Consider the following 27884-nt stretch of genomic DNA (forward strand, 5'->3'; position numbering starts at 1 on the left):
CCGGGTTGGACGGGCGGCCATTTTCTCGGGGTCCCGCTTCTTGGCGACTCGGAGTTTCGGGGCAAAAGAGACGTTTCTCTTCCCCACAACATTTTTTTTTAAATTTATTTTATATTATATATATTTTTTAATTATTTCGACGGGTTTTTTTTTGGGGGAGGGAGGGGGTTGTGAAGAGCCCTAAGGAAAAAAAAAACTTGACAGAAATAAAAGAACGGTGGAGCGGACTGCGGGGTTGGAGAGGGTGAAAGTGAGATGTCAACCATGAATCCCGAGTAGTAAGTGCCTGCCTTCATTCCTCTCTCTCTCTCTCTCTCTGATTAATAACGACCGGTGATCTGGGCCTACAAGCTGAGGCGGCGGCGGCGGCGGCGGGGCAACGAGTGAACTAAAGGAGAGGTGAGGGCGGCCGGCCTCCCCTCAGCTGGCGGCGACACCCCGGCCTGGAGCCGGCTGGTGTGTGGAGGGCACAGCCCAGGACGAGAGGGGCTTTTAATCTTAAAATTAGAGCCAGGCCGTTCAGGGGGTGATGTCAGGAAGCACTTCTTCACACAAAGGGGAGTGGGAATCCGGAACTCTCTCCCCCAAAGAGCTGTTGAGGCTGGGGGTCAATTGGAAATTTCAAAACTGAGATTGATAAATTTATAAAGGGTATTAAGGGTTACGGAACCAAGGCGGGTAGATGGGGATCAAGGTACAGATCGGCCATGATCCAATTGAATGTTGGATAACAGGCTCGAGGGGCTGAATGGCCTCCTGCTGCTATATAACAGGCTCGAGGGGCTGAATGGCCTCCTGCTGCCATATAACAGGCTCGAGGGGCTGAATGGCCTCCTGCTCCTATATAACAGGCTCGAGGGGCTGAATGGCCTCCTGCTCCTATGTAACTTTGTGTGAGGTGGTGCAGTTGCTGACTGCCCTTGGTACAGGTGAGGCCCAACCGTGATCCAGCTGTTAACGGCCTGTTTTTGCATGGGAACAGATTCCTGACTCCGATGGGAAAAGTGGGATAACAAAGATCCGGGCTTCAGTCTGGGGATGAAAGAGAGACACACACGGACTGAGGAGAAAATAATTTCTGAAAGTGTTTTGATCTGCACTTGTATGTAGGTTTGGTTATTGACTTATGGCAAATTTAATTCCAGATAGCCAATCACTGAGGGGAAATTAATTCATTGCAAGTTTGTTTTTCTTTGTGAAATATGGTTACTTTAAATGAGCCCATTAATGTAGAAACCGAAAGTTGGGTTTAGGATTTCCTGACTGAGGTGCTTGGTCATAATGAGAAACTGGCTCATCACTGCCTCCTGCTCTCGAATGACCTGACAATACAGGTATTTAGTGTCTAATCTTTCAATGAATGACCCCTTCGATGAGGCAGTGGAGGACAGCTAGTGATGTGGAATAATGCCTTGAAAGGTGCCAATTTGAGAACTGTTTCTAACAAAAGTAACTACGTTTAGCATGTTTAAGCATTTTATTTGAACTAAGGCCTTTCAATTGTCACTTGGCATGGTTCACAATTAAAAGATTAGATCCATTGCGAAATAGTGGCAGGTTAAGAGTGTGAAGTTTGCAAGTGCCCTTTATTAATGAAAAATGTTACAGCATCTATTAACGCATGTTAAGCAAAAAATAATGCCCCCCAACAGCAGCAGTGTATCTTGAGAAATAATTCAAGCTATTGTCCTAGTTGAGGCTGATTTAACGTTTAATCTCTGGCGTCTCTGATAATGTAGTACTCCCTCAGTAATGCACCAAACTGTCGACCTAGATTATGTTCAAGTCCTGGTGTGGGGCTCAGAGCCATAACCTTCTGATTCAAAAGCTATCAGCTGAGCCATGTTGACACTTAGATTGAAATGCTGACAAGTAAATGGAATGTGCAGTTGGGTGGAAAGTGAAATGAAACATGTCAAAAGTTTTGCTCCAACCGTAACATCGCCAGTCTCCATTCCTGCCTCAGCCCATCTGCTGCTGAAACCTTCATCTACGTTTTTGTTACCTCCAGGCTCAACTATTCCAATGCTCTCCTGGCTGACCTCCCATCTTCCACCTTCCATAAATCCGAGCTTGTCTAAAACTCTGCTACCCATATCCTAACCCACTCACCCATCACCCCTCGCTGTAGCTCGCTGACCTACATGAGCTCCTGTTCCACTAACTTCTCGATTTTTTAAAATCCCTCCATGGCCTTGCCCCTTCCTATCCCTGTAACCTTCTGCGACCCTCCTACAACACTCTGTTCCTCCAACTCTGGCCTCTTGTCCATCCCAACTTCCTTTGCCCCACTATTGGCAGCCCTGTCTTCAGACGTCCAGGCCCTAACCTCTGGAATTCTCTCCCAAAGCCTCCAACTTTCTCTCCTCCTTTAAGACGCTCCTTAAAACCTACCTCTTTGACAAAGCTTTTAGTCACCTCCTAATATCTCCTCCTTTGGCTCGGTGTCAGTTTTTGTCTGATTACGCTCCTGTGAATTGCCTTAAGGTTAAAGGTACTATATAAATTCACGCTGTTGTCCAGCAAGTGCTGAAGTCTGAATTTCTTGAATTTGTGTATTGTAAATCTTGTATTTAAGAATAATAAACTAATGCAGTTAAAAGTTTAACTTTGTACAATATTTTTGAAATAAAATCATATGCAGGAAAGAATGGGAATCATTAGATAGGCAGGCTAAATGGGCCAATAGTATTCTACTTGAAATGTATCATGATATCAGTGAATAACTGGTATTAGAAAACAAGTAGAGAATTTTCACATTGAAACTGTTTAATTTTTTAATAAAAAGAGCCCTTTAGGACAAGTAACTGATATTACACTTGTCTTTAAAATATAAAAAAGTACAGTACTGCATATTTTGTGTAGTGATGAACTTTTAGATGTACATTTGATCTGAGAATGAAATTAACTGAGAAAATTGCTTGCCATTATCCATCCTGGGGGGTGGGGGATGGTTTTATTACATTTACGACAATTGCTACTACATTATATTCATAAGAGACCTGCTTGTCACATGGCACTCGTATGATTTGTTGGATTGCATTTATAAGCTCCAAAATACTGTCCCATTCATCAGAGAGAATTCAAATGGATTTGGCCATATTTTTGAAGCAGATGTACTAGCAACGTTAGGTGATATTGTAATGTAACATGAAACCTCTGCACAGCGGATGGATTGTCTTTTGACAGTGTTGGAAAAAGATTTATTTGTGTTTGTTTACTGAATGTATTCAGCCTGAAGCTGTAATCAATTGCTGTGAGCTCAAGGGCATTCGATTATAAGTCATAACCGATTTGCCTTAACCTTATAGTATTTGGAATATTTTGGGCACTTTGCCTTCTTGAAGGACATTGCTGAGGGTTCAGACAACATTACAAGTGGTTTTGGGACTTTGTTTTAAGATTTGAAGATAAACTGACGGAATTTATTCTATTGAATAAATCGAACAGAAGGCGTGTGATTAAAATGAAGAAGAGCATGCCTAATGTAGAATGCAAGCAGGTTATTTAATTACTTATCACTAACTGGAGGATGAGAGTATAAAATGTCTCGAGTCTGAGTAGACAAAGGAAGTGAGAGAATTACATTTCCCTGCAATAAAACGTCTAGTAGTTATTGCTGAGTCAGCAAATTCCTTTTAATAAGGAACTGTAATAATATGCAGTTAAGAATAGGAATGGGAGAATACAAAGATACATCTAGAAGAGATGTAGGCAGACAGGGTTGAATAATGTAGATTATAATTCATGGTCTGGAAGATTTGTTTTATCTTGGAATTTTTACCTGCGGTCATTCACTTCCCTAAGTATGTTGAAAGTCAATTCTCGTGCCTGATAGATCTGTTGCAAGGAACAGCCCAAGGGACAAAGCATATTTATTTGATGTTATGTAAGTATAACTATTGGGGTGGGGGGTGAAGAGAGAATCAGGTTGATGTGCGCCTAAAATTCAGTGTAGATTTGGTTTGCTTTCCCCTCCCTCTTCTCTTCTTCCCCCAACCCCCTCCCCCCCCCCCCCCCCCCACAATCCATTGCCTCCAAATCAATCTATGCATCAACTTGTTCCTTAGACTACTGAATAATTTCTAATGGCCCTGATCTCTCAAAAAAAAGTACCAAATCTGCTGCCAGTAACATTTTTCATCCATACATTTACTTCAATGTGGAATATACTGTGAACTGCAGGTTGGTTGTGAGTGATGCTCGGATGGTGTTTGTGCTTACAGATCACTCAAGACCAGGAACACTACTGTATTCCCCGCCTTCACAAACCTGTTTCTGACAACCCTTTATCCCTGTGCCCCACCCCAAGTTTCACCTGGTTTAGCATGACTCAAAGTGTACACATTGCTGTATTCAGCAGTGCTGAGTTTTGCTAACTGGGCACTGCTCCAATACTATGATGTATATACTTTGGTGCATGCTAACTATGAACAAATGTCAAGATATTCAACTCAGTACTTCTCCCTCATCTTCAGTGTCCAAATAAGCTTTCACCTTCCATGGTTGAGATGGGGGACGGGCAGCTGTTTTATTTCCTGTCTGGGAGGTGAGCAGACGCAGCTTACACCGACCTTCCCTCCTTTTGTTTTCCTCTCCATAAAGAAACACTTACCCCCTCTGGGCACCACCTTCAACGGGTATCTGGAACTGGTCCTGGTGTGTATTTTTTTAAGACTTCATGTATGTGGAACTGCAGGAAATGGTTGTCATGTGCTATACAAGCTATTCAGTTAATTAAACGTTGAGATGTTGCTGGTTAAGTACAACAAAAAGGACACTGTCCTTTCAAAACTAAATTTAATCGCATGTAGTTTATTTGTAGCAAACTATTTCCAAGAGTTCTATTGGTGATACTTTGTAATCATTTTGTTCTTTAGACAAAACAAACACAATAATCCCTGTTTTGTTCAGATGTATATTCAAAATTATTTTTCTAAAGGCCTCCAGTTCCATTAATGAAAAGGTCCAATATTGAATCTTGAAACCCCTTGTAAGCAAAAATTAAACAAACTGAATAGAAACAAAAGGAGACAGAAGGACTGTATTACCAGAAAGCTACCTTTTTGATGTTTAACCTAACGAATGTCACAAGATCCTCATATTCTGCAATGTCAGAACATTCTTATTTTATGAAATTAGTTTTGACCTGGGACAAACTGGTTTTATTGTAACTCGTTAAGAAAACTCTGTTGTAGATCACTACTAATCTTAAAGATATTCCATTGACTGAGTATTCTCTTGAGGATGTTAGATTGGGGTTAAAAGGCAAATTGATCTAGGTGAGGGCATTTTTACTGAGTTATGTGAAGTGTGTGTATACGTTATGCATCCCCATGGTGTATTTCTGATTTGAAGACTTCTGCTTGTGAACCACAATTAATAACATACTTCAGAGTAGTTATAAGAACCAAGCTGAAAAAATATCTAGCATTTGCTGGTCTGTTGGTGTTAACTTTGATTCTGTCAAAAAGTGACTGAGAAAAGGGGATTGATGGTTATGAATGTGTAAAGGACCTTGGGGATTAAATATTGCAATTACATGATGCTAAATTGTTTGTTTTTTGTATAGGGTAGGGGTTTGTAGTTTTATTTCAGTCAATCCATCCTATTGCACATTAATTGTATTTTCTCAGGTAATGTTCAATGATTCTATAAGAGCGGGGGGAAATGGGACTAACTGGATAGCTCTTTCAAAGAGCCAGCACAGGCACGATGGGCCAAATGGTCTCCTGTGCTGTGAAATTCGATGATTCATGTCTCATTTCCAGTAGGAAGATTGAAATACAAAGCTAAACTGATTTCGGAATTAAAAAAGAAAGGTTGGCACACCTTTCTTGATAACTTGTCTGAGCAGCGATAGGCCAAACCAGAAAGTGTCGACTGATACGATTGTATTAATAGGACACTTTAACATTAAGTAAACTCAGGAGTCAATACATGATTCTACAGGGCTTCCAAATTTATTTTTGGTCTTTTCCATTTTTAGTACTAATAGTGCAGTGCTCACTTAATCTGCTTAAATATATTAAATGCTGATTTTTGTCCCTAAATTTTGTTTATTTTTTGGGAGTGAATGGGATAGAAGAAAAATAAGAGACAATGGTAAAGATTAAGCAAGAAAGACTTAAAATGAAAATTGCCAAAATGTGTTGGACATGAGGGAGAAAATAATAAAGAAATTACTTGAGTAAATTTCCTGATATTCAACCGTAGATTATTCATTAATGATTCCATCAGATTCCTCCAGTGATCATCAGTATCTGATTTCCACCAACTGCACAAAATCCATCTGAACTTCACAGGGAAATATGTTTTTAATGTTGTCTAAAGCCTCAAAGTGAATGTAAGACAAAAGTAATTGGCTCAATTATCCACAATCTGTTAACGTACTAATTGGTTAAAATATTTCATTGACTAAACAACTTTCATTCCCTAGACAGGTAAGAAAAATTACTAATATAGTAACAAGGATCACAGACCACCCAATAAAGTTGTTCACTTTTTTTTCCAAACCTAGCAATCTTAGAACCAGGCAAATCATTTAACTGTTTTTTTTCAAATTGCTTTTGGCCACCATTTTCTTCCCCAAGTTAGTATCTATAGCTAAAGGTAATATTTATAACATAGAACACAAAATTGCACTTAAAATCAGTTAATTTTAGAAATGTCTTAGAAGTTTCCCTCTGCACAGGCTTGCTTCCTCTCTAAGGCTTGACTTCAGGAATTGGAAATTTTAACCAGGTTCCAGGTCCTCCTGACACTTTGTTTGAAATGCATAAATGGAGCTGTGGATCAGTAGAGCTGGATATATGCTATAATACGCAGAGTGCACGATAATGACCCATGTGATATAACAAGCGAGCAGAAAATTTACCAGTAACCATGAGACTAATGTGGTGGGAGGGAAACTGTCATTTTTTGTGCTTGTATATAGCTTAAATTATCTCATTGAAACATACAAGAGATTCTGAGGGGGCTTGACAGGGTAGATACTGAAAGGTTGCTTCCCCTGCCTGTAGAGTCTAGAACTAGGAGGCATAGTCTCAGGATAAGGGGTCAGCCATTCAAGACTGAGATGAGGACAAATTTCTTCACTGAGGGTTGTGAATCTTTGGAATTCTCTACCCCAGAGGGCTATGGATGCTGTTGAGTATATTCAAGGCTAAGATAGGTCGGAGTTGAGGTCAAAGATCAGCCATGATCTTATTGAATGGCGGAGCAGGCTCGAGGGGCCGGATGGCCTACTCCTGCTCCTATTTCTTATGTTCTTATAAACTATTACGTAATTGCAAACTGACGGTGTTTGGGAGGACATTATTCTGAGTCACTGAGGGCAACTAATGTTTGCAGAAGGAGATTATGAGGCACTTCTAAGCTGAGCTCAGTCATTTCAGCCGCTGTTGGGACATGAGCTTGGCGAATGTGTTCAAGGTGCGGGTCATTAGAGACTTGAAAATTAAAAAAACCTCCCTGGTGCAGTACTACGCTCGTGACCACTTCCAGTGAGGGGAAAAATACTGGTTTTTGGAAGGGGAGCGAGAATAAACAAAGCACTTGCATTTATAGCCAAAGAAAATGTAAATACCGTTCTCAAGAGGTTTGGGGAGGAAAGAATAGTCACCTGCATCTTAAGCAAGTTTGCTAAAATGGTAGATATAGTGATGCAGATATCAAAACTGCCATCTTAGCTTTTGACTCTGCAGATGGTTATAGAAACCACTTGATCTTCATTATTGCAGGTAGACATGGGATGGGTACGGTAGCCTAGTGTTTATGGTATTGGGCTAGCAATCCTGAGGTTGAGTGTTAATTTCCAACTTGTCACGGTGGGATTTTAAGTTAATTAAATCTGGTGATTTGTGGCTGGGACCAGAAAAATGATCATGAAAGCTGCTGGATTGTCGTAAAAACCCAGCTGGTTCACTACTACTACTACTACTACTACAACTACAACAACATACATACATTTATGTAATGCCTTTAACGTAGTAAAACATCCCAAGGCACTTTACAGGAATGCGATCAAACTCAAATTAACTATAAGCAAAGAAGGATTGGAACACGAGGATGTGAATTTTAAAATTGAGGCATCGAAGGACCGGGACCCAATCTAAGTCAGTGAGTACAGGGGTGATGTGTGAACGGGACTTGGTGTGAGTTAGGATACGGGCAGCAGAGTTTTGGATGAGTTCAAGTTTGTGGAGGGTGGAAGATGGGAGGCCGGCCAGGCAATCATTGGAATAGTCAAGTCTGGAGGTAACAAAAACATGCGTGAGGGTTTCAGCAGCAGGTGAGCTGAGGCAGGGCGGAAATGGGCGATATTACGGAGGTGGAAGTAGGTGATCTTGGTGATGGAAAGGGTATGGGGTTAGAAGCTCAGCTCAGGGTCAAATGGGATGCCAAGGTTGCAAACAGTCTGGTTCAGCCTGAGGCGGTGGCCAGGGAGGAGGATGGAACCAGTGGCTCGGGAATGGAGTTTGTGGTGGGGGCTGAAGACAATGGCTTCGGTTCTGACCTTTAATTTGAGGAAATTTTGGTTTGTTCAGGTCTGGAGGTTGGACAGGCAGTCTGATAACACGAAGGCAGTGGTGGGGTCGACAGAAGTGGTGAGGTCTAACTGGGTGTAGTCGGCATAAATGTGGAACCTGGCATGTTATAGACGATATCGCTGAGGGGCAGCATGTCAATGAGAAATAGGGGGCCAAGAATGGATCTTTGGGGACTCCAGAGGTAACTCGGGAGAAGAGAACCCATTGCAGGAGGTTCTCTGGCTACGACCGGATAGGTAAGAATGGAACCAGGTGAGGGCAGTCCCACTCGGCAGGGCTACAGAGGAGAGGCATCGGAGGAGGATGGTGTGGTCACCCGTATCAAAGGCTGCAGACAGGGAAGGGAACTTGCCATCCCCGCCCGGTCTGGCCTATGTGTGACTCTAGCCCCACATTACATGTTGACTCGGTGTCTGCGGGAACTTGGGGTGGGCAATAAATGGCTTGTCTGTGTCGATCACACCCCAAAAACACATAATATATAAAAATATCCTTTTGGCAATCCAGTATAACTTCTCCAAAACTTTGCTTATTCTTAGTAGCCATTAGAGTCTTTCATTATATATTTGTACTAATTACAGAATTCACTGATTACACCCTGTTATACTACCAAATACACAACAGTGCCTTGTAAGCTCTCCCTAGTGTCTGTTTTTCAATTATGATTCATGTAGGTCAAATGGATCTCAATATTTATGGATAAATAGAATAATTACTGGTTTGGATTAACAAATTTAGGAGTCCAGAGGTTATAAATCAACTGAAATTCAAGGTTGTGATGTATGAGCCAGCATTTTTTTTTCTCGATAATTTGAATGTGGCTTGCATTTGCTGTTTGTGTTTTTGCTTTTGCTGCTGATCAGATTTGGATCTCTTGCAGTTGTGATGTGTACACTTTGTGGGACAACATTAGTTTATTGAACGAACTTGGACAATAAACAAGAAGGATTGAATTCGGAGGAAATGATATGCTGGACAACTTCCTTTAGCTATTCCTGTTTGGACAGGCTAGTAAAGAAAGAATTTGATTTATATAGTGCCTTATCACATTCTTAGTAAGTCCTAAAATTCAACATATCCAACTAATGAGTTTGGAAGTGTTGTACTGTGATGCTACATCAGTTTCAAGTAGAATTCCTATCATTTACTGTCTTGTATACTTCTGTGTGATCCTGTCACCTTTACAGGTTAAAAAGCCCAAGTTTCTCCACTCTTTCTTCAACGTTGTCCTCTGACAATGGGAATCAATTTCCTGGCTGTTCTCTAAACTTCCCAAAGCTTGAATGTTTCCCTTGTGTTTTGATGACCAGAATTGGGCATTGTACCCAGTGTGGCCTAACCAGGGCAACTGTACACATTGCGTATGACTTCTCCATTGCATATGCTACTGTATTAGCTATATAGAATCATACAGTACAGAAGGCCGCCATTCGGCCCATCGTGCCTGTGCCGGCTCTTTGAAAGATCTAACCAATTAGTCCCACTCCCCTGCTCTTTCCCCTTAGTCCTGCAAATTTTCCCAATTCATCCAATTCCCTTTTGAAAGTTATTATTGATTCTGCTTCCACCACACTTTCAGGCAGTGCATTCCAGATCATAACTCGCTGCGTTAAAAATAAATTTCCTCGTGTCGCCTCTGGTTCTTTTGCGAATTACCTTAAATCTGTGTCCTCTGGTTACTGACCCTTCTGCCACTGGAAATAGTTTCTCCTTATTTACTCTATCAATATTTTTCATGATTTTGAACATCTCTATCAAATCTCCCCATAACCTTCTCTGCTCTAAGGAGAACAACCCGTTTGTCTAGTCTCTCCATGTAATTGAAGTCTTTCATCCCCAGTAGCATTCTAGTAAATCTCCTCTGCACCCTCTCTAAGGCCTTGACATCCTTCCTAAAGTGTGGTGCCCAGAATTGGTCACAATACTCCAGCTGGGGCCTAACCAGTGTTTAATAAAGGTTTAGCATAACTTCCTTGCTTTTCTACTCTCTGCCTCTATTTATAAAGCCAAGGATCCCTAATGCGTTTTTAACAGCCTTCTCAACATTACCTGCCACCTTCAAAGATTTGTGTATGTGCGTCCCTAGGTCCTACAGTTCCTGCACCCCCTTTAAAATTGTACCATTTATTCTTCCTATCAAAATGAAACACTGCACACTTCTCTGCGTTAAATTTCATGCACCACGTGTCTGTCCATTTCACCAGTCTGTGTCCTGGAGTCTGTTATTATCCTCATTGTTTACTACATTTCTGAGTTTCACGTCACCTGCAAACTTTGAAATTATGCCCTGTATACCCAAGTCCAGGTCATTAATATATATCAAAAAGTATATATAGTTCAACATTCTGTTTGCTTGGTTGCTTGCTGCACCAAGTTGTAAGAGAGAGTTGCAAGAGGCCAGCTGAGTGAGTAGATCTGACCTGAATAGAAGTGAGGAGGTTAACACTAAATTATATTTCACAAGTTAGCTGTTTTGAAAGTGCTGTCACTGCTTTAGTTGCCAGATTGTGCTAGCTGTGCTGTTTTGAGTGGATTTAAGTGGATTGTATAAACAAGAGTGGAATAGCAAGGCAGCAACTTGAGCTAAACTGGAGTTTGGCCTGTACTTCATTGTTTTGGAGGTCATCAAGGGTGCCAGCAGGGCTGCGTAAGGTGATTGTCACCTGAAGAGCTGAACTCCTCTAACATGTCACTCAGATTGGAGGGGTTTCTCTGGAATTTGAGGATACGAGTATATTTTTGACACTAAAGTTCAGTCTCACTCTTCAGTCCTTAGTGTTTAGTTTAATTCTAGTTCTTTTAGATATGATGTGGAGATGCCGGTGATGGACTGGGGTTGCGAACAGTCTGATTAAATCTGAGAGTGTGGTCAGGTAGGGGGATAGAATCAGTGATAAGGATACGGGGTTTGTGGTGGGGACCAAAAACAATGGCTTCATTCTTTCCAATGTTTAAATGGAGGAGATTGAGGCTTATCCAATACTCAGTCAGACAAGCAGTCTGACAACAGAGGCAGTGGAGGGGTCTAAAGAGGAATTGGAAAGGTAGAACTGGGTGTTGTCAGCATACATGCAGAAGCTGACCCCCATGTTCATTTCTTAACCTGCCCGAGATGGACTTTCCGACTTAACAGACATCCTTCTACATATACCAGACACAGTGTATCTAAAAGAATTGTAAACATCCTATTTGACCCTGAACTGGGTTTACAGCCCCGTATCCTCTCCGTGATAAAGACCACCTACTTCCACCGTCGTAACATTGCCTACCTCTGCCCCCCCCTCCTGCTGAAACTCCTGTCCATGCCTTTGTCATCTCCTGACTTGACTATTCTAATGCTCTTCTGGCTAGCTTGCCCTCCATATTCCATAACTCAGTTCATCCAAAACTCTGCTGCCTGTATCCTATCTGTACTGACCTGCTCTCCCATCACTATTGTCCTTGCTGACCTACATTGGCTCCCGGTCCTCCAATTTAAAATTCTCATTCTCGCATTTAAACCTTCATAGCCTCAGACCTATCTCTGTAACCTCTTCCATCCCTGAAAACACCTCCTTCCTCCCCAAACCACCAAATCCAGGACTCTGCGTTCCTTCCACTGTGGTCTCTCTTGCACCTCTCTCCACCTCGCCTCAACATTGGTATGTCATTTCAGACTTTTAGGCCCAACATTCTGGAATTCCCTCCATAAACCCGTATGCCTTTCCACCACCTCACTTGCTTTACGACCCTCCTTAAAATCCACTTCTTTGACCAGGCTTTTGGTCATCCCTCCTAATATCTTCATTTGGCTTGACATCCATTTTTGTCTGATTACGCTGGTATGAAGCGCCCTGGGGTGTGTTTTTTAAGTTAAAGGCGCTATATAAATGGAAGTAGTTGGTACAGTATACTTCTGCATCTCCAGGCTGACAGCTGGGGGAGAAAATCAGTCAGGGTTGGAATACTGTTCTGTGAGATCATCTGACCAAGCATCCAGTGCCTTTAGTGAAGACTATTCACTCAAACCCATTGACTCAAGCTACCAAGCTCTCACACGAAGAATAGTCATTTGGGCAACGTAGCAGAGGATTGCTGGTGCCCATAGAAGCATAATTATTTTCAGGTAAGGAAAGAGTTCTGTGTTCATGCAGGTACAATAATGAAAGGTGACTCACCGCAAATGAAACAAACTTGTTCAGTGTTATATTTTAGTATAGAATGTTAAGTACACAATGCAATCTTTTGATAAATTCTGTTGCATTTATCTCTTTCAGTGACTATTTATTCAAGCTGCTGCTGATTGGAGACTCTGGTGTTGGAAAATCTTGTCTCCTCCTTAGATTTGCAGTAAGTACAGCTTTCACTTTTTTTTGCATGTTAACCTTGTTCTGACAATTCTTATACCAGCTTTATAGTTGCCATAAAGACTTGCCATTTAGGTAAATGCAGTGTTTTACATTCATGGGTCTAGAATATCGATTGTACTCCACAATGGCACCCAAAGTGGCATACTGAAATCCAAAATGTGCCTTTCCCAGATATGTGTTCACGCTGCATTGTTATCACTGGGATTTGACCGTGTTACAGAGAATCCCTACAGGAAGTGAGTGATGACACATGTTATATACAAGACTTTGAATATAATGGATTATGATGGTCATGTGGAATTTCAACAGTGAAAAAGTGCAAAATCTTATTTTGTCCTCCAAATTTGGGTTGTGCCTGAAGAGAGTATTTTGAGCCATATATCACCAGTGTGAAGTTTTGGTGGTTTAAGATCTGTCACCAGGAAAAGGAGAAGACTAAGGTGCAGAAGAATTGAGTATTGTATTAAAGCATATTGGCTTTCCTAATTTTTCATATAGGATATTGGTACTTGTGTACTAAATAAACCTAGTGACAATACTACGCTGGGTAAATTCCTATAGTTCTCATTTGGAGTGAAATCTAACTGCGCCAGGGGTTTTGGCAGCATGTGTAATGAATCTACTGCTTCAGCATCCTCTTTCTCTCGCTTTTCCCCCCACCCCCCATGTTCACCTTTTGCTCGGGATTTGGATGAATTTTTTTGAAATTCCAAGATGTATCATCGACCACTGAAGATGAGAAATTGCTGCTGTTAACAAAAGCTCATTCCAGGAATTGTGAAGCATCAAACCATAACAGCCACAAGTACAACCTAAGCTCTGGTTTAGCGTAACCCTGTTCAAGTGTTTACAGCAAGTTATGTTCAGTTTGGCAACAGTATCCATAAAAAATACTGACTCGAGCTGATTGGAATCTGAAGAAGTTGTAAGATTAGAATGATTTGATCACTTGTTAATGGTGCATCGAAGGGTTGAGATGTGCGCAAGTTAGCTACCAGGTCTAACTCTAAACCTAGACTGCTCCAGAATGGTACACCTTGCTCTAAAGTGGTACTCGGCTATCTTCTTTCCTCACCTCCACAAAAAAGCAAACTCAGTAGGTTTTTTTCCCCATAAACTTGTGGCTCTTGTCTATTTTAGCTAAAAGTGATCTTGAAAAACACCAGGTCATTAGTTGATCTATTGCTATCTGTGATGTACATGGTTGATATAAAGCATCAGCTATTAATTTAATTCAAATATGCAGCTTTTAAATTGATCAAAAAATGTTAAGTTGTCTGCTACAGTTCTTACAACTGCTTATTTCACATGGTGTAATTTGTTCACTAGTGCATAAATACCTGTTATCTGGACATAGAATCATAGAAAGGTTACAGCATGGAAGGAGGCCATTTGGCCCATCGAGTCTATGCAAGAGCAATCCAGCTAGTCTCATTCCCCTGCCCTATCCCCGTTGCCCTGCAATTTTTTTCTCTTCTAGGTCTTTTGAAGGCCATGATTGAATCTGCCTCCACCACTTGCTCGGGCAGTGCGTTCCAGATCCTAACCACTCACTGTATTTTAAAAAAAAGTTTTTCCTAATGTTACCTTTGGTTCTTTTGCCAATCACCTTAAATCTATGTCCTCTGATCCTTGACCTTTCCGCCAGTGGGAAGTTTTTCTCTATCTGCTCTATCTAGACCCTTCATGATTTTGAATACCTCTATCAAATCTCCTCTCAACCTTCTCTTCCAAGGAGAACAACCCCAGCTTCTCCAATCTATCCACGTAACTAAAGTCCCTCTTCCCTGGAATCATTCTCGTAAATCTCTTCTGCACCCTCTCTAAGGCCTTCACATCTTTCCTCAGGTACGGTGCCCAGAACTGGACACAATACTCCAGTTGTGGCCGCACCAGTGTTTTATAAAGGTTCATCATGACTTTCTTACTTTTGTACTCTGTGCCTCTATTTATAAAGCCCAGGATCTCGAAAGCTTTTTTAACCGGTTTCTCAACCTGTCCTGTCACCTTCAATGATTTGTGTACATATACCCCCAGATCTTTCTGTTCCTGTATCCCTTTTAGAATTGCGCCCTTTAGTTTATATTGCCTCTCCTCATTCTTCCTACCGAAATGTATCACCTCACATTTTTCTGCGTTAAATTTCAACTGCCATGTGTCCGCCCATGCCACCAGCCTGCCTATGTCCTCTTGAAGTCTATCACTATCCTCCTCGCTGTTCATTACACTTCCAAGTTTTGTGAACTTCTGCAAACTTGGAAATTGTGCCCTCTACACTGAAGTCCAAGCCATTAATATATATCAAGAAAAGCAGTGGTCCTAGCACCGACCCCTGGGAAACACCAATGTACACCTCCCTCCAGTCCAAAAAACAACCGTTCACCACTACTCTCTGCTTCCTGTCACTTAACCGATTCTGCATCCATGCTGCTACTGCCCCTTTTATTCCATGGGCTTCAATCTTGATAACAAGCCTATTATGTGGCACTTTATCAAATGCCTTTTGAAAGTCCATATACACCACATCAACTGCATTGCCCTCATCGACCCTCTGTTATCTCATCAAAAAACTCTCAGGTTAGTTAAACACGATTTGCCTTTAACAAATCCGTGCTGGCTTTCCCTAATCACTCCACACTTGACCAAGTAACTGTTCATATCTAGTCCGACCGATGTACATTACTGAGTACTAGTTCAATGATTTTAAACCTGATATTCTTGTGGAAACTACAAAGTTCTGTGTAATGCTTAAAAGTTATCCCATGAAATGACAGCTGATTAGCTATGTGCTTAATATAGTCATTTCACCAATCTTCCAAAATAAAGGCGTTAAAATTTGTTACGTTGTTCACGGTCAAAGTGTTTTGCTGAGATGAACCTTCTGAGGGACATGATTACAATTTGATTGTTTTGACAGCCTGAGGAAGTAGGGAGAAGTTAACACTAAGAATATAAATTGCTTTTGAATTTGTTGAGCTAAGTACCAGTGCAGGAGCTTAACAAATTGTCAGCTTGTTCAACTTGTCACTTTTAGCATATTGTGTAATGGCCATCCTCCCTAAATTGACTGTAAATAAGGGAGACGTGAGTGGATGGATAAATTTGAATGAGGTCTCTGTTCAAATGCATCTATCCATCTGTTCAGACTCCTTTTTTTTAAACTAAAGAATCAAAAGCCTTCCCTAAATATTACTATGCTTTGATTTTGGTTGTGTGGGGGGGGGTGGAAAATTGCATAAATGAAGGGTGTTGGCCTATATTTTAACTCATCATAGTCACTGTCCCGATTGCCAAGGTAACAGAACTCTGCTTTGGTATTTTGGACTTTGCTATTTACTGACATTAGCCAGGATGTTTTTTTTTTGGGTGGGGGGGAAATAGGAAATGAGAAACTGCAGTTTGCCTTGGCACACTCAGGCTAGGGAGACACGACATCATCCATGGTTTCTGTATCCAGTTTGCTGGTTAATGACCGTAAAGGAAAATACATGTTTGTGTGTGAAGATGGGGTCAAGATTGCTGTGATCCCCATCCCCATGCATGATTAGCCAGCCAACATTTTCTGTGTAGATTTATGCATGAAACTGGCCACTTGGGCGAAGTACCCAGATGGCTGCTGACACCTGTGAAACCTCTCAATCCTTTTGCTCCCCATAGGAGAATGAGAGGGGGTGGGGAAAAACTGTGGTCTGTCAAAACTAAGTGTTAAGTGACTTTCTTGGAATTGAAGTCATTTTGTTTTGGTAAAACAAAAATTGAAGATTACAATTTTATACTGTTTTATACACTAAATTTAAAAAAATGAAGTGCTCTTATGTGATCAGATGCAGGTTCACACCTGAAATTATCCAACCATTTCCAAATCCCAACCCTGAAGATGTGCTGAATTAAAAACTCAGCACTTCATTAGAGTGGGAGTTATACTGTTGCTCACTTTAGAGTAATATTGCGGCGTGGGAGCAAGTTGACTGCCCACCCCCATGGACCAAACGTATGGGATATGAATTCATCTCTTCCCACCTTTTCTTCTACCCCTCCACTTCCCCCCACCCCCCCCCCCCAAACCCAATAAGTCACCCACTTCCACTCTCAAAAAGAGCAGAATTATGACCTCTTTGAAAGGCTTCTTTTTGTCTAGTTATTCATCTAAGGATTTCTACTAGCTGTATGACTCCACAAAATGTTTATTAATGAATGATGGGATATCCAGTTTATTCCACTTGGATGGAAAACTTTCATATTTGACTTAGGTTGTCTATCCTGTGACTTAGTTGTTTCACAAGTAAGAAAAAGAACTTATATTAATTCATTCCTCTTGCCCTTCTGTGCATTTTCCTTTTTTTGTTTAGTGTCTTAATGCAATTCCTTAAATGTTCAATTCACTTTTCCCAATAGAAAATTTTGCAGCTCACTTCAAACCAACGGTAGTGAGTTACATTTTAAAATTGCAGCATAATTCTGAGCGTGTGCTCGTTGCATGTATTTGCACAAACATGCAGTTTTATGCAAACAGTTTCTCTAATTGAGCTAAAGAGAAAACCTGGGAACTAAGAAACTGGAATTTCTGCTTTCCTGAGGCCCAAGGTGTCTCTAAGATTTTGTGTGGAGGAGCCAACTGGTAAATTTCAAATCTTATGTTGGTTTAAATTGTTGCAAACAGGAGTGTGGTCTGGTCACACTTTATTTCTTGTGGCCAGGGATGGTAAACATGAAGCATGGTAGGTTTATACCTTTTGATCTATATGGTATAATACGTACCGAAGAGAGACAGAATGTCAATTGTTGCTGTGGATCAGCATGCACTCCTGAGTGCATTTCACCATTAACAATTTGGAAGTATTAACTACAGATTTTTGTTTCCCTATTCTGCGTTTGGGGCAGTGTGGCTAGCTTGTTAACGGTTTGAAATGATTTAGTATACGTGCATTACATTAATACTAGATAATCTCCTATTGAGAGAAGAAATTTGTCAAATCGTATTGCGGGTTCATGTAGAAATGTTTTAAGAAAGATTAGTAACTGCATTTTTGCTTTAGAAGGGTACCATATCTCTCCGCTTTCCCACCACCTTAGATTTACTAGTACACTTTAATTTGGTTCTAGTTGTCTTCCCATTTTAACATACATTTTTGGAACTTTATTTCATGCATGCCACTAACTCCCCCTGTAAATAGATGAGAGATAAATGTTGTTGTCAAACTTAAGGGGAGAGGATCTAAGACCTATTCAAAAAGGTTTGAGGCAAATGGTAAGATTATTTACACTAGTTATTGAATTGGTAACAAAGCAGCAGAAACCAATTAGTAATAAAAGTATAAAAATGGAGACTCGAAGAAATTTTCACAAAGGATTATTGAAATGTATTAAAAATGATTATTAAAGCTGTCAGTCGTGATATTTTGTGAAATTAAAGATGAAAAAATTAAATGGTACAGGAAAATTGGGATTAGGGTGTGCAGTTAAATGTGGATCTAGCACTGATACAAGCACAATGGGTCAAATGTGGCTTCCCCTCCCCTTCCTCCTGTGCTGAAATTTCAATGCTCATAATTGGTCAGATAACATCACCCTAAGAGCAGTAGATTCTGTGCAAGGGTCAGGCTTCTAGCACAATAATATCACAAAGTAGGGAATTTAGTGCTTAAAAAAATTGAATTTAAGTAACTTGCATGAAGCACCATTGAATAGTGTAGACTGTACTCCTACTCAGCATGCAGGAAATTGATTTATTCAATCCTAAATTTGAGAATGGTATATTGCAGAGATTGGAGTAAATGTAAACGGCTCCCTTTTGTATCGTCAATGAAAATTATTGATAGCAATGGCAGTGGCCTTTTGTAAAAGTTACATTTTGACTGAGCGCACGTACTAAATCGTGATTTAACTGCAAATAGTCCTTCTTGTTACAGAATGCTCAAGAGCTTGTGTAGGTTCAGCTCCACTTGAACCGATGCAGTTACATTGTTAAATGGCAAGGCAACCTACAAACTGGGGAGAAAGAGTCTATATTCATAACTCATCAGTTGTGGTCAATTCCTTTGATAATTCAGTACTAGGATGTAAATTGATGGACCCACACATATATAACATTAACTACAGAACAGTGTGTCCAGAAACCATTTAGAATACTGTGCTTGAGTGCTTCTTAAAGTTCCAGTACTAGAAATATGAAGGCTATTGTGTGCAATTGAATTAAAAAGGAACAAAAAATACAAGACAACGCTGCAGTGTAGTGGCAACACACGTACAGACAAGACTGAAAGTGGAGGGATCTTTAAAAAGCTCTTCCTGTGTGGCCCATGAACTTGTTGCCAATACATACAGCAGAAGAGTGCTGTGTTGACTTGCCACACTATTCTCCTTTTCCTTGTAGGGAAGCAGGTTCCATCTGCTAACTCAACCAAGCTGTCACAGGAAGATAAAACAAAGTTGCCACATGGGACACCATGATTTTCCCCCCTCCCCAAAATGGTGAGAAGTAAAAGCTGTTTTTAAAAAGTGTGAGCAGTGTGACACTTCTGTAGTGTAGAGCTGCTTCAAGAAGCCGTTGTTTGTAAGTTGAAATTTGTAACTTTCTGATCCCACCCCAATACCTTCCCCACAGTGAGAAAACAGACTGGCTGTCATCTTGATTAACATTGCTGTTGGGGTGATGCTGGCTCGTCAGGCAGCTGTGGAAATGACCAGAAGCAGCAGAACAGCAAAAATGCTGTAAGGGTTGTTTCTGGAATGATTTTTATAGGGTTTGCATAAGTGGTACGTGCCAGTGGTTATGTAAGTGGCAGCTGGATACTGTGCAATGTTTGTTTGTGTCATGGGTGCATGTGATTATCAACTCTGTTTTCAGCATAAGCAATAGGACATTTTGGATTACTTCCTTAGTCATATCTATAAGTGGCACTCTGATTATATCCTGTCAAAGAGCTTAAATTCCAGTTCTTGACTGATTACTTTCCTGCTCTTGGGCCAGCATTTTAGTTCAAATTGCAGACGGCAGTACAATTGAATATGAATGAGAACAAATAAGGAAAACAAAAGAAAACTATTACAATTCAAAGTGAGCATTATAAAAACCTGTAGTCTGGACTTAAAAAAAAACAAAACACCCAGTTTCTCCCCAGTGTGTGGCTGCAGGATTTAAACTGATCAGTGCACTTTCAGGCAACATAGTTGAGTGGGATCAAAGATCGGTGGGGAGAGGGTCTCTCCAGATTCCTTGGGATATTGCAAAAGTTTCCAGACATTAGACCCAGAACAGAGCTCTACAGAGATTTTAGTCCAGAAAATGGATAAAGTCTCAATCTCAAGTTTAGGAACACCAATTCAGTGTGATGGCTAAATGAAGAATACTTAAGGATATCAAAAGTAGGTTGTTGCGTTCTGATGCTACTGTACTTTACAAAGTAAAGCTATTGCCGTTTTCTTCAATATTCTGTTCATTTACAGGATGATACATACACAGAAAGTTATATCAGTACAATTGGTGTGGACTTCAAAATCAGAACTATAGAGTTAGATGGCAAGACCATCAAACTTCAAATCGTAAGTATTTCTAAATACTGGAGCATTGAAATTGTGAAGTTAAAATATATCGTTGATAAATTGATATCTGGGAAATTTCTAGCTTTTTAATCTTTTTTATATTCATTCATGGGATGTGGGCAAGGCCAGCATTTATTGCCCTTGAGAAAGTGGTGGTGAGCCACCACCTTGAACCGCTGCAGTCCGTGTGGTGAAGGATCTCCCACAGTGCTGTTAGGAAGGGAGTTCCAGGATTTTGACCCAGCGACGATGAAGGAACGGCGATATATTTCCAAGTTGGGATGGTGTGTGACTTGGAGGGGAACGTGCAGGTGGTGTTGTTCCCATGTGCCTGCTGCCCTTGTCCTTCTAGTTGGTAGAAGTCGCGGGTTTGGGAGGTGCTGTCGAAGAAGCCGTGGCGAGTTGCTGCAGTGCATCCTGTAGATGGTGTACACTGCAGCCACGGTGCGCCAGTGGTGGAGGGAGTGCCAATCGAACGGGCTGCTTTGTCCTGGATGGTGTTGAGCTTCTTGAGTGTTGTTGGAGCTGCACTCATCCAAGCAAGTGGAGAGTATTCCATCACACTCCTGACTTGTGCCTTGTAGATGGTGGAAAGGCTTCGGGGAGTCAGGAGGTGAGTCACTTGCCGCAGAATACCCAGTCTCTGACGTGCTCTTGTAGCCACAGTATTTATGTGGCTGGTCCAGTTAAGTTTCTGGTCAGTGGTGACCCCCAGGATGTTGATGGTGGGGGATTCAGCGATGGTAATGCCGTTGAATGTCAAGGGGAGGTGGTTAGACTCTCTCATCAGCAAAGTGATGGAAGGTGTTGTCGACAGTGCTATCAAGCGGAACTTACTCACCAATCACCTACTCACCGATGCTTAGTTTGGGTTCCGCCAGAACCACTCTGCTCCAGACCTCGTTACCGCCTTGGTCCAAACGTGGACAGAACAGCTGAATTCCAGAGGCGAGGTGAGAGTGACTGCCCTTGACATCAAGATGTGGAGATGCCGGTGATGGACTGGGGTTGACAATTGTAAACAATTTTACAACACCAAGTTATAGTCCAGCTATTTTATTTTATTCAAATGCTGCCTTGACATCAAGGCAGCATTTGACCGAGTGTGGCACCAAGGAGCCTGGTACTTGCCTGGCACTTGTCCAGCGTGAATATTACTTGCCACTTATCGGCCCAAGCCTGGATGTTGTCCAGGTCTTGCTGCATACGGGCACGGACTGCTTCATTATCTGGGTGGTTGTGAATGGAACTGAACACTGCAATCATCTGCGAACATCCCCATTTCTGACCTTATGTTGGAGGGAAAGTCATTGATGATGCAGCTCAAGATGGTTGGGCCTAGGACTCTGCCCTGGGGAACTCCTGCAGCAACATCCTGGGGCTGAGATGATTGGCCTCCAACAACCACTACCATCTTTGTGCTAGGTATGACTCCAGCCACTGGAGAGTTTTCCCCCTGATTCCCATTGACTTCAATTTTACTGGGGCTCCTTGGTGCCACACTCGGTCAAAAGCTGCCTTGATGTCAAGGGCAGTCACTCTCACCTCACCTCTGGAATTCAGCTCTTTTGTCGATGTTTGGACCAAGGCTGTAATGAGGTCTGGCGCCGAGAGTTTATTGCTTTTTTAAAAAAAAATCACCAATTTGGAAACTTGCTCAATGTAGGTGCTGTGATTCATCAAACATCTACATTAACTTCCGAACTAGTTCAAAATAGTACCTTTTAAAAAAAAATATATATATATATATATATATACACATATACACACTGTTTTAGCTCCCACCATTCAGTAGTTGTGAAATGATACATGGCCTGTGGATTGAATTGGGAGATGGAGAACAACATAAAAAATGAGGAAAATAGCTCTTGTTATAGACTGGCTGTCCATTTTAAATCAGTTTTGTTTGAGATTATGCATCGTAAGAGCTATGATTATACCAACCCTGACTTAAAGGGATTTTGTTTTTTGTTCTTGCATCCAGTGGGACACAGCAGGTCAGGAGAGGTTTCGAACGATCACATCCAGTTATTACAGAGGAGCACATGGCATCATAGTTGTGTATGATGTTACAGACCAGGTACCATGAAACTAAACTAAATACAATGGTGAAATAAAGAAAGCAAATCACACGGTGACAGATATTAGTTACACCATTAAAACTAATCTGATGCTATAAATGATTAGATATTGCAGTCCAGCAATGGATATATATAGAAATAGAGATAAATATATATCCCCTCTTTTTCCCCCCCCCCTATATTTAATTGGCTAATTTAAGTAGCTGCTACGTTGTTCTTTTATTTGTGCTGCAGTACTCTAGAAAATGCAATGATTGAAGTCTATTTTTATAATCCAGTTCTTTTCCCACAACTTCTATTCTTAGCATCAAAAACAAAAATTGGTAGAAAACCCAGGGCAGATGGAGGGGTGGGGGGGGGGTTGGTTGTGAGGTGAGGAACTAGATCCCAAGAGGCCAGGATAAATTTGGAGGGGTGGGGGGGGAACTTTTTGCAACATTAAAGGAAATTCTGGTCTTATAAAATCAAAGTATATGAAAATATTAGTTGACTAGTAAAGTGGAAAAAGTTGACTCCAGAACTACATGCAGATGTAAGATTTTTTTAATATAGTTGCCTGTTAATCTAATGAATACTTAACCGTACAAGTGTAGAACTAATAATGGACAACTATAGTAACTTTGCTGTTCTCAATGTGGTGATTGGAAGTACCGCTGTGAAGCTCAATATTTCATTAGTTGAAGTTAGAAAGTGCCACGGGTAGAACAATCCCTGATGGCCCAGAATGGTGATAAATGCACCATATTGATGGAACACTCAGCAGTACAAGCAAGGGTGGTCATGGTTACATTCTAGGTCTGTGTAGATTGGGGCGCCAGTAGAGTCACTGCAGTTAGCCTTGACTTCCCTGAGCTATTTTGGGAGGTGAGGTTTTGCTGGGCAGACATCCTGTTCCTGTTTGGTGACCCTTGCAGGAAGTAGCATCAGCTTGGACCAGGTGGCAGTGCTTTTGCCGCTTCTGAGTCAGAAAGTCGTGGATTTAAATCCCACTCCAGGATTTGAGAATATAACCTCGGCTAACACTCAATTACTCCATTGACTGAGGTCCTATCTCTTCAGGTGATACAGTAAACCAAGTCTGCCTGTTCAGGTGGATGTAAAAGATCCCATGGCACAATTCAGAGAGAAGTAGGGAGGTATCCTGGCCAATATTCCTCTCAACCAAAAAAACAGATTAGCTGAACATTCATATAATTTTGTTTCTTAAAATTGATCTAGTTTGCACTTGTGTAATCCTTGAGCGCTGCTATGTGCTGCCTACCTGTTCACTGGGTGCCTTCTGTGATAAGTGGGGACTGCATGGTATAAGAACATAAGAAATAGGAGCAGGAGTAGGCCAATCGGCCCCTCGAGCCTGCTCCGCCATTCAATAAGATCATGGCTGATCTGATCCTAACCTCAAATCTAAATTCATGTCCAATTTCCTGCCCGCTCTCTGTAACCCCTAATTCCCTTTACTTCTAGGAAACTGTCTATTTCTGTTTTAAATTTATTTAATGATGTAGCTTCCACAGCTTCCTGGGGCAGCAAATTCCACAGACCTATTACCCTCTGAGTGAAGAAGTTTCTCCTTATCTCAGTTTTGAAAGAGCAGCCCCTTATTCTAAGATTATGCCCCCTAGTTCTAGTTTCACCCATCCTTGGGAACATCCTTACCGCATCCACCCGATCAAGCCCCTTCACAATCTTATATGTTTCAATAAGATCGCCTCTCATTCTTCTGAACTCCAATGAGTCCCAATCTACTCAACCTCTCCTCATATGTCCGCCCCCTCATCCCCGGGATTAACCGAGTGAACCTTCTTTGTACTGCCTCGAGAGCAAGTATGTCTTTTCTTAAGTATGGACACCAAAACTGTATGCAGTATTCCAGATGCGGTCTCACCAATATCTTTGATTTGAGCCTACCATTTTTAATTTTATTTTGCTTTGTTTAAAATTAAGTTTGGATGACATACCCCTCCCCGAATCCTTAATGGCACTCTTCTTTTAGGAGGAGAAACTTATCAAATAGTTGGAAGTAAACCTATACAGATGTCAGCTGAAGATGGGTTTGGCTGATATGACACACAAATAGTCTGCAAACGTTCACTGTTCAGGCTCACGTGAAAACCAGGACTGGAGTGAGGGACTGGAGGGCTGTTGCCATTTGTGAAACCATACCTGAATATGAGTCGGTGTCATTAGGAGAGGAAGGGAGTGAAGAGCACATTTTCAAGCTTTTCTTGTTCCTTTTCCTCCAGGAGTCATTCAACAATGTAAAACAGTGGCTTCAGGAGATAGATCGTTATGCCAGTGAAAATGTTAACAAGTTATTGGTAGGGAACAAATGTGATCTGACCACAAAGAAAGTGGTGGACTATACAACAGCAAAGGTATGTTGCGTAAAGTCAATCTCTCATATACTTAAATGCAACACAAATGTTGGTTTTACATTCTCCAGAATAGTTAGCAGTGATGGAAGCATTCCAATTCCAAGAGAAAAACAATGTTGAAGATAGCATGCGTACAGAAAAATGAAATGCAAAATTCACATATCCATAACTTCACCTTTAATTGCTTAAAAATACCAAAAATCCGTCCTAAATGACCGAAAATGTAAAAATATTGCGTCAATCAATGATGGTTTGATTTTTCATTGTGGTCCTGGGAGAGAGAAGAATCAGCTAATGCAGGTCCAGTGTTAAATTCAAGTGGGAGCTGGATAGTTTAATGGCAAAAAAAAACTGTTTTGAGGTGTGTACAAAACGGGAGCCTAGACAGACTACGGTGATCCATTTCTAGCCTTTCATATTCTTGTATTCCTAAGTGCCAGCTGTGTGAGCACGGTGGGAGTGAAGATTCTGAGAATGTTCAGGGAGGGTCTTCTCCAGGCCACACTCAGATTGCTTGTTGACAGAAGCAAATTGCCTGCCCTCTGAGCCACATGTAATATAAGCTGTGGGGGTTAAATGAGTCACTTCATTGCCATGTCCTCCTTTTATATAAAAAAAAGTTGTTGATTCCAAATTGAGGAAATGTTTAGTTACTCTTGGAACTTACCTAGCAAAATGAGCATTTTGTGCTTCCTTACTTTTGTAACATTTCTGGAATCAGTAAACAGTTAAAATCTTTTTAATGAGGTTTATATGTAGGAAAATCCTTGTATTAATCTTTTGAAATAAATATAAAATATCATTCCAAGGATTCTGTGGGGTTTTTTTTCAGGACCCTTTTTAATTTAGTTGCTTAATTGTAATCATTTTTGAGCACAAGTATTGTTTTAGTTAAATTGCTTACTGGTTTTGAATGAACAGTAAACATGTATGTAGATACATATATCGAATAAAGGCACTCTGATAGTTCAGTATTTCTGCGAGTGCACAAATTTGTAATGATCAATACTAGTGTAGAAATTTGATTCCAGTGTAGTTCTTAAAAATTTGGTCTCTTGTAGTTGAGAGTATGATATGCTTTGATGCAAATTCTTGGTATTATTTGAAAACAATTGGCCTATTGATGCAGGTAATGTGTGCACCCCACCTTCCCCATCAAAATAAAGTTAAGCGCTTTGAGTCATTTATTGTCTTTAATCCAAACAATTTCCTAATAACTGTCAAATAGTCTTGGGTTAGTTTTTGTTTGTGCAAGTTTTGCAATAAATCAATTGAAGGAGACAGATGCATGTGACCAAGATATAGTTGTAAATACATTATAGTTAGGCAGTAACAACTGGGGTTAATTACAATGTAAAGCCCATTTCCATTTTATGTGTGTACATGTGTAGTTCTTGGAATCCTAACCCAAAATCTGGTTATATTGTAGTAGAATGTTGAGTTTTCATGTATATTTTTGAAGGATGTGCATTATCAGAAAATTCAGTTGCAAAAAGAACTTTGCAGATAAAGTACTTGATCAATTTACAATGTAGTAAAATGCATGAGAGAAACTTAATGTACTGGTATATAAACTAAAGTGGAGGTTCTTGCTGGGTAATTAATTCCTCTTCTATTGGTCAACAGGAATTTGCAGACTCCCTTGGGATTCCATTCTTGGAAACCAGTGCGAAGAATGCAACAAATGTAGAACAAGCCTTTATGACGATGGCTGCTGAGATTAAAAAACGAATGGGTCCTGGAGCTACTTCTGGTGGTTCTGAAAAGTCAAATGTAAATATCCAGAGCACACCAGTGAAGTCGTCCAGTGGGGGTTGCTGCTAAGAATTTTCACATTCTCCTAATAAATTTGATTTAATAAGCCCAAAAGTAAGAAACATTGCCTGAATTGTACTGTATGTAGCCACACCACTACAGGCTTGCCCCCTGCCCCTTTCCTGCTCCCTTTCAGACACAAAATCAGGCACTGAAATGCCACTATTGGCTGGGATTTCCAACTTGAGACTAACTTCATTTTCAGAACTGTTTTAAACTTAAAGCGTGCAGGTCATTAATAATGTGCATAAATCTCATACCTGTTATCAGATTTTCTTGTGGTTGGTTTATATTATAAAAATTGATTTTGTTTATAATGGCATGTTTTAAATGTCAACATTGAATCTCCTCTGAAGATGAAGTTTAGCCATTTCACGTCAAGCAGCACAACAGTGTTTTGTCATGTTCATTGACATCAATAAAATTTAGTGAGAGGTTATGTGTCAGATCTGATTTTGCTAGTACTTTCTGTAGAGATACAAGAGAATTACACTGCATTACCTTCATATTCTCTGCATATAACTTGTGGCTGCAGAACATTGTAATTTGTTGCACATATGTAACATTAAACAACTGAGGAAATGTTTAATAAAATATTGTACTTACTAGAATTACTTTAGAACTAACATGGTGGTACAAAATGGTCCACAGAAGCATCGTAGCCTGCAAAACAAAATGGGCTAAATTGCTGCAGAGCTTTAAATGTCTTAATTATTTATTCTGCATATATCTCATTTGTTGTATCTCACTGTAGATTTGGTTGTGGATGACCGTTTTCAATATGTAGATCACTGGTTGTTATGATTTCCATTTGCCTTGGAAAATGGCTTGTATTTATAAACTGCATATGTGAGCACAGGGATATTGCTCATTGACCAGGTGCTCCAAACAGGTGACATTTTTACAAGTGAATTTCATTTATTTTTGTGGATTTTTAGGAACTGTACATCTGGATACTGGTGGCTTTTTCTTTTGTCCAGAAAGTTTCGTAAACAGTTACAGTATATCAGGCATGCTAACCATTTCATTTTTAGAATTAGTCTAGGGACCCATATAATTTGAAACAATTTAGTTAATATTTTAAGCATGGTTAAGGGTGATTTAATTCAAATTTATTTTTACTCATTCTAAATAAAATGCTTAATGGCACTTTTTCCTCCACATTTCTTG

General features: G+C 40.6%; 1 protein-coding gene across 1 annotated transcript; it reads left to right on the top strand.

Moving 5' to 3' along the window:
- Positions 1-27875, top strand: rab1ab (RAB1A, member RAS oncogene family b). The gene is made up of 6 exons (XM_067989507.1): positions 1-278; positions 12809-12881; positions 20348-20443; positions 22428-22523; positions 24768-24899; positions 26526-27875. Exons 1-6 carry the CDS (start codon positions 256-258, stop codon positions 26721-26723), a joined length of 618 nt encoding a protein of 205 aa, XP_067845608.1. The 5' UTR covers positions 1-255; the 3' UTR covers positions 26724-27875.
- The last annotated feature ends 9 nt before the right edge of the window (positions 27876-27884 follow it).

Source organism: Heptranchias perlo, chromosome 8 (genome assembly GCF_035084215.1).
Source record: "Heptranchias perlo isolate sHepPer1 chromosome 8, sHepPer1.hap1, whole genome shotgun sequence".
In the NCBI taxonomy this organism is placed as follows: Eukaryota; Metazoa; Chordata; class Chondrichthyes; order Hexanchiformes; family Hexanchidae; genus Heptranchias; species Heptranchias perlo.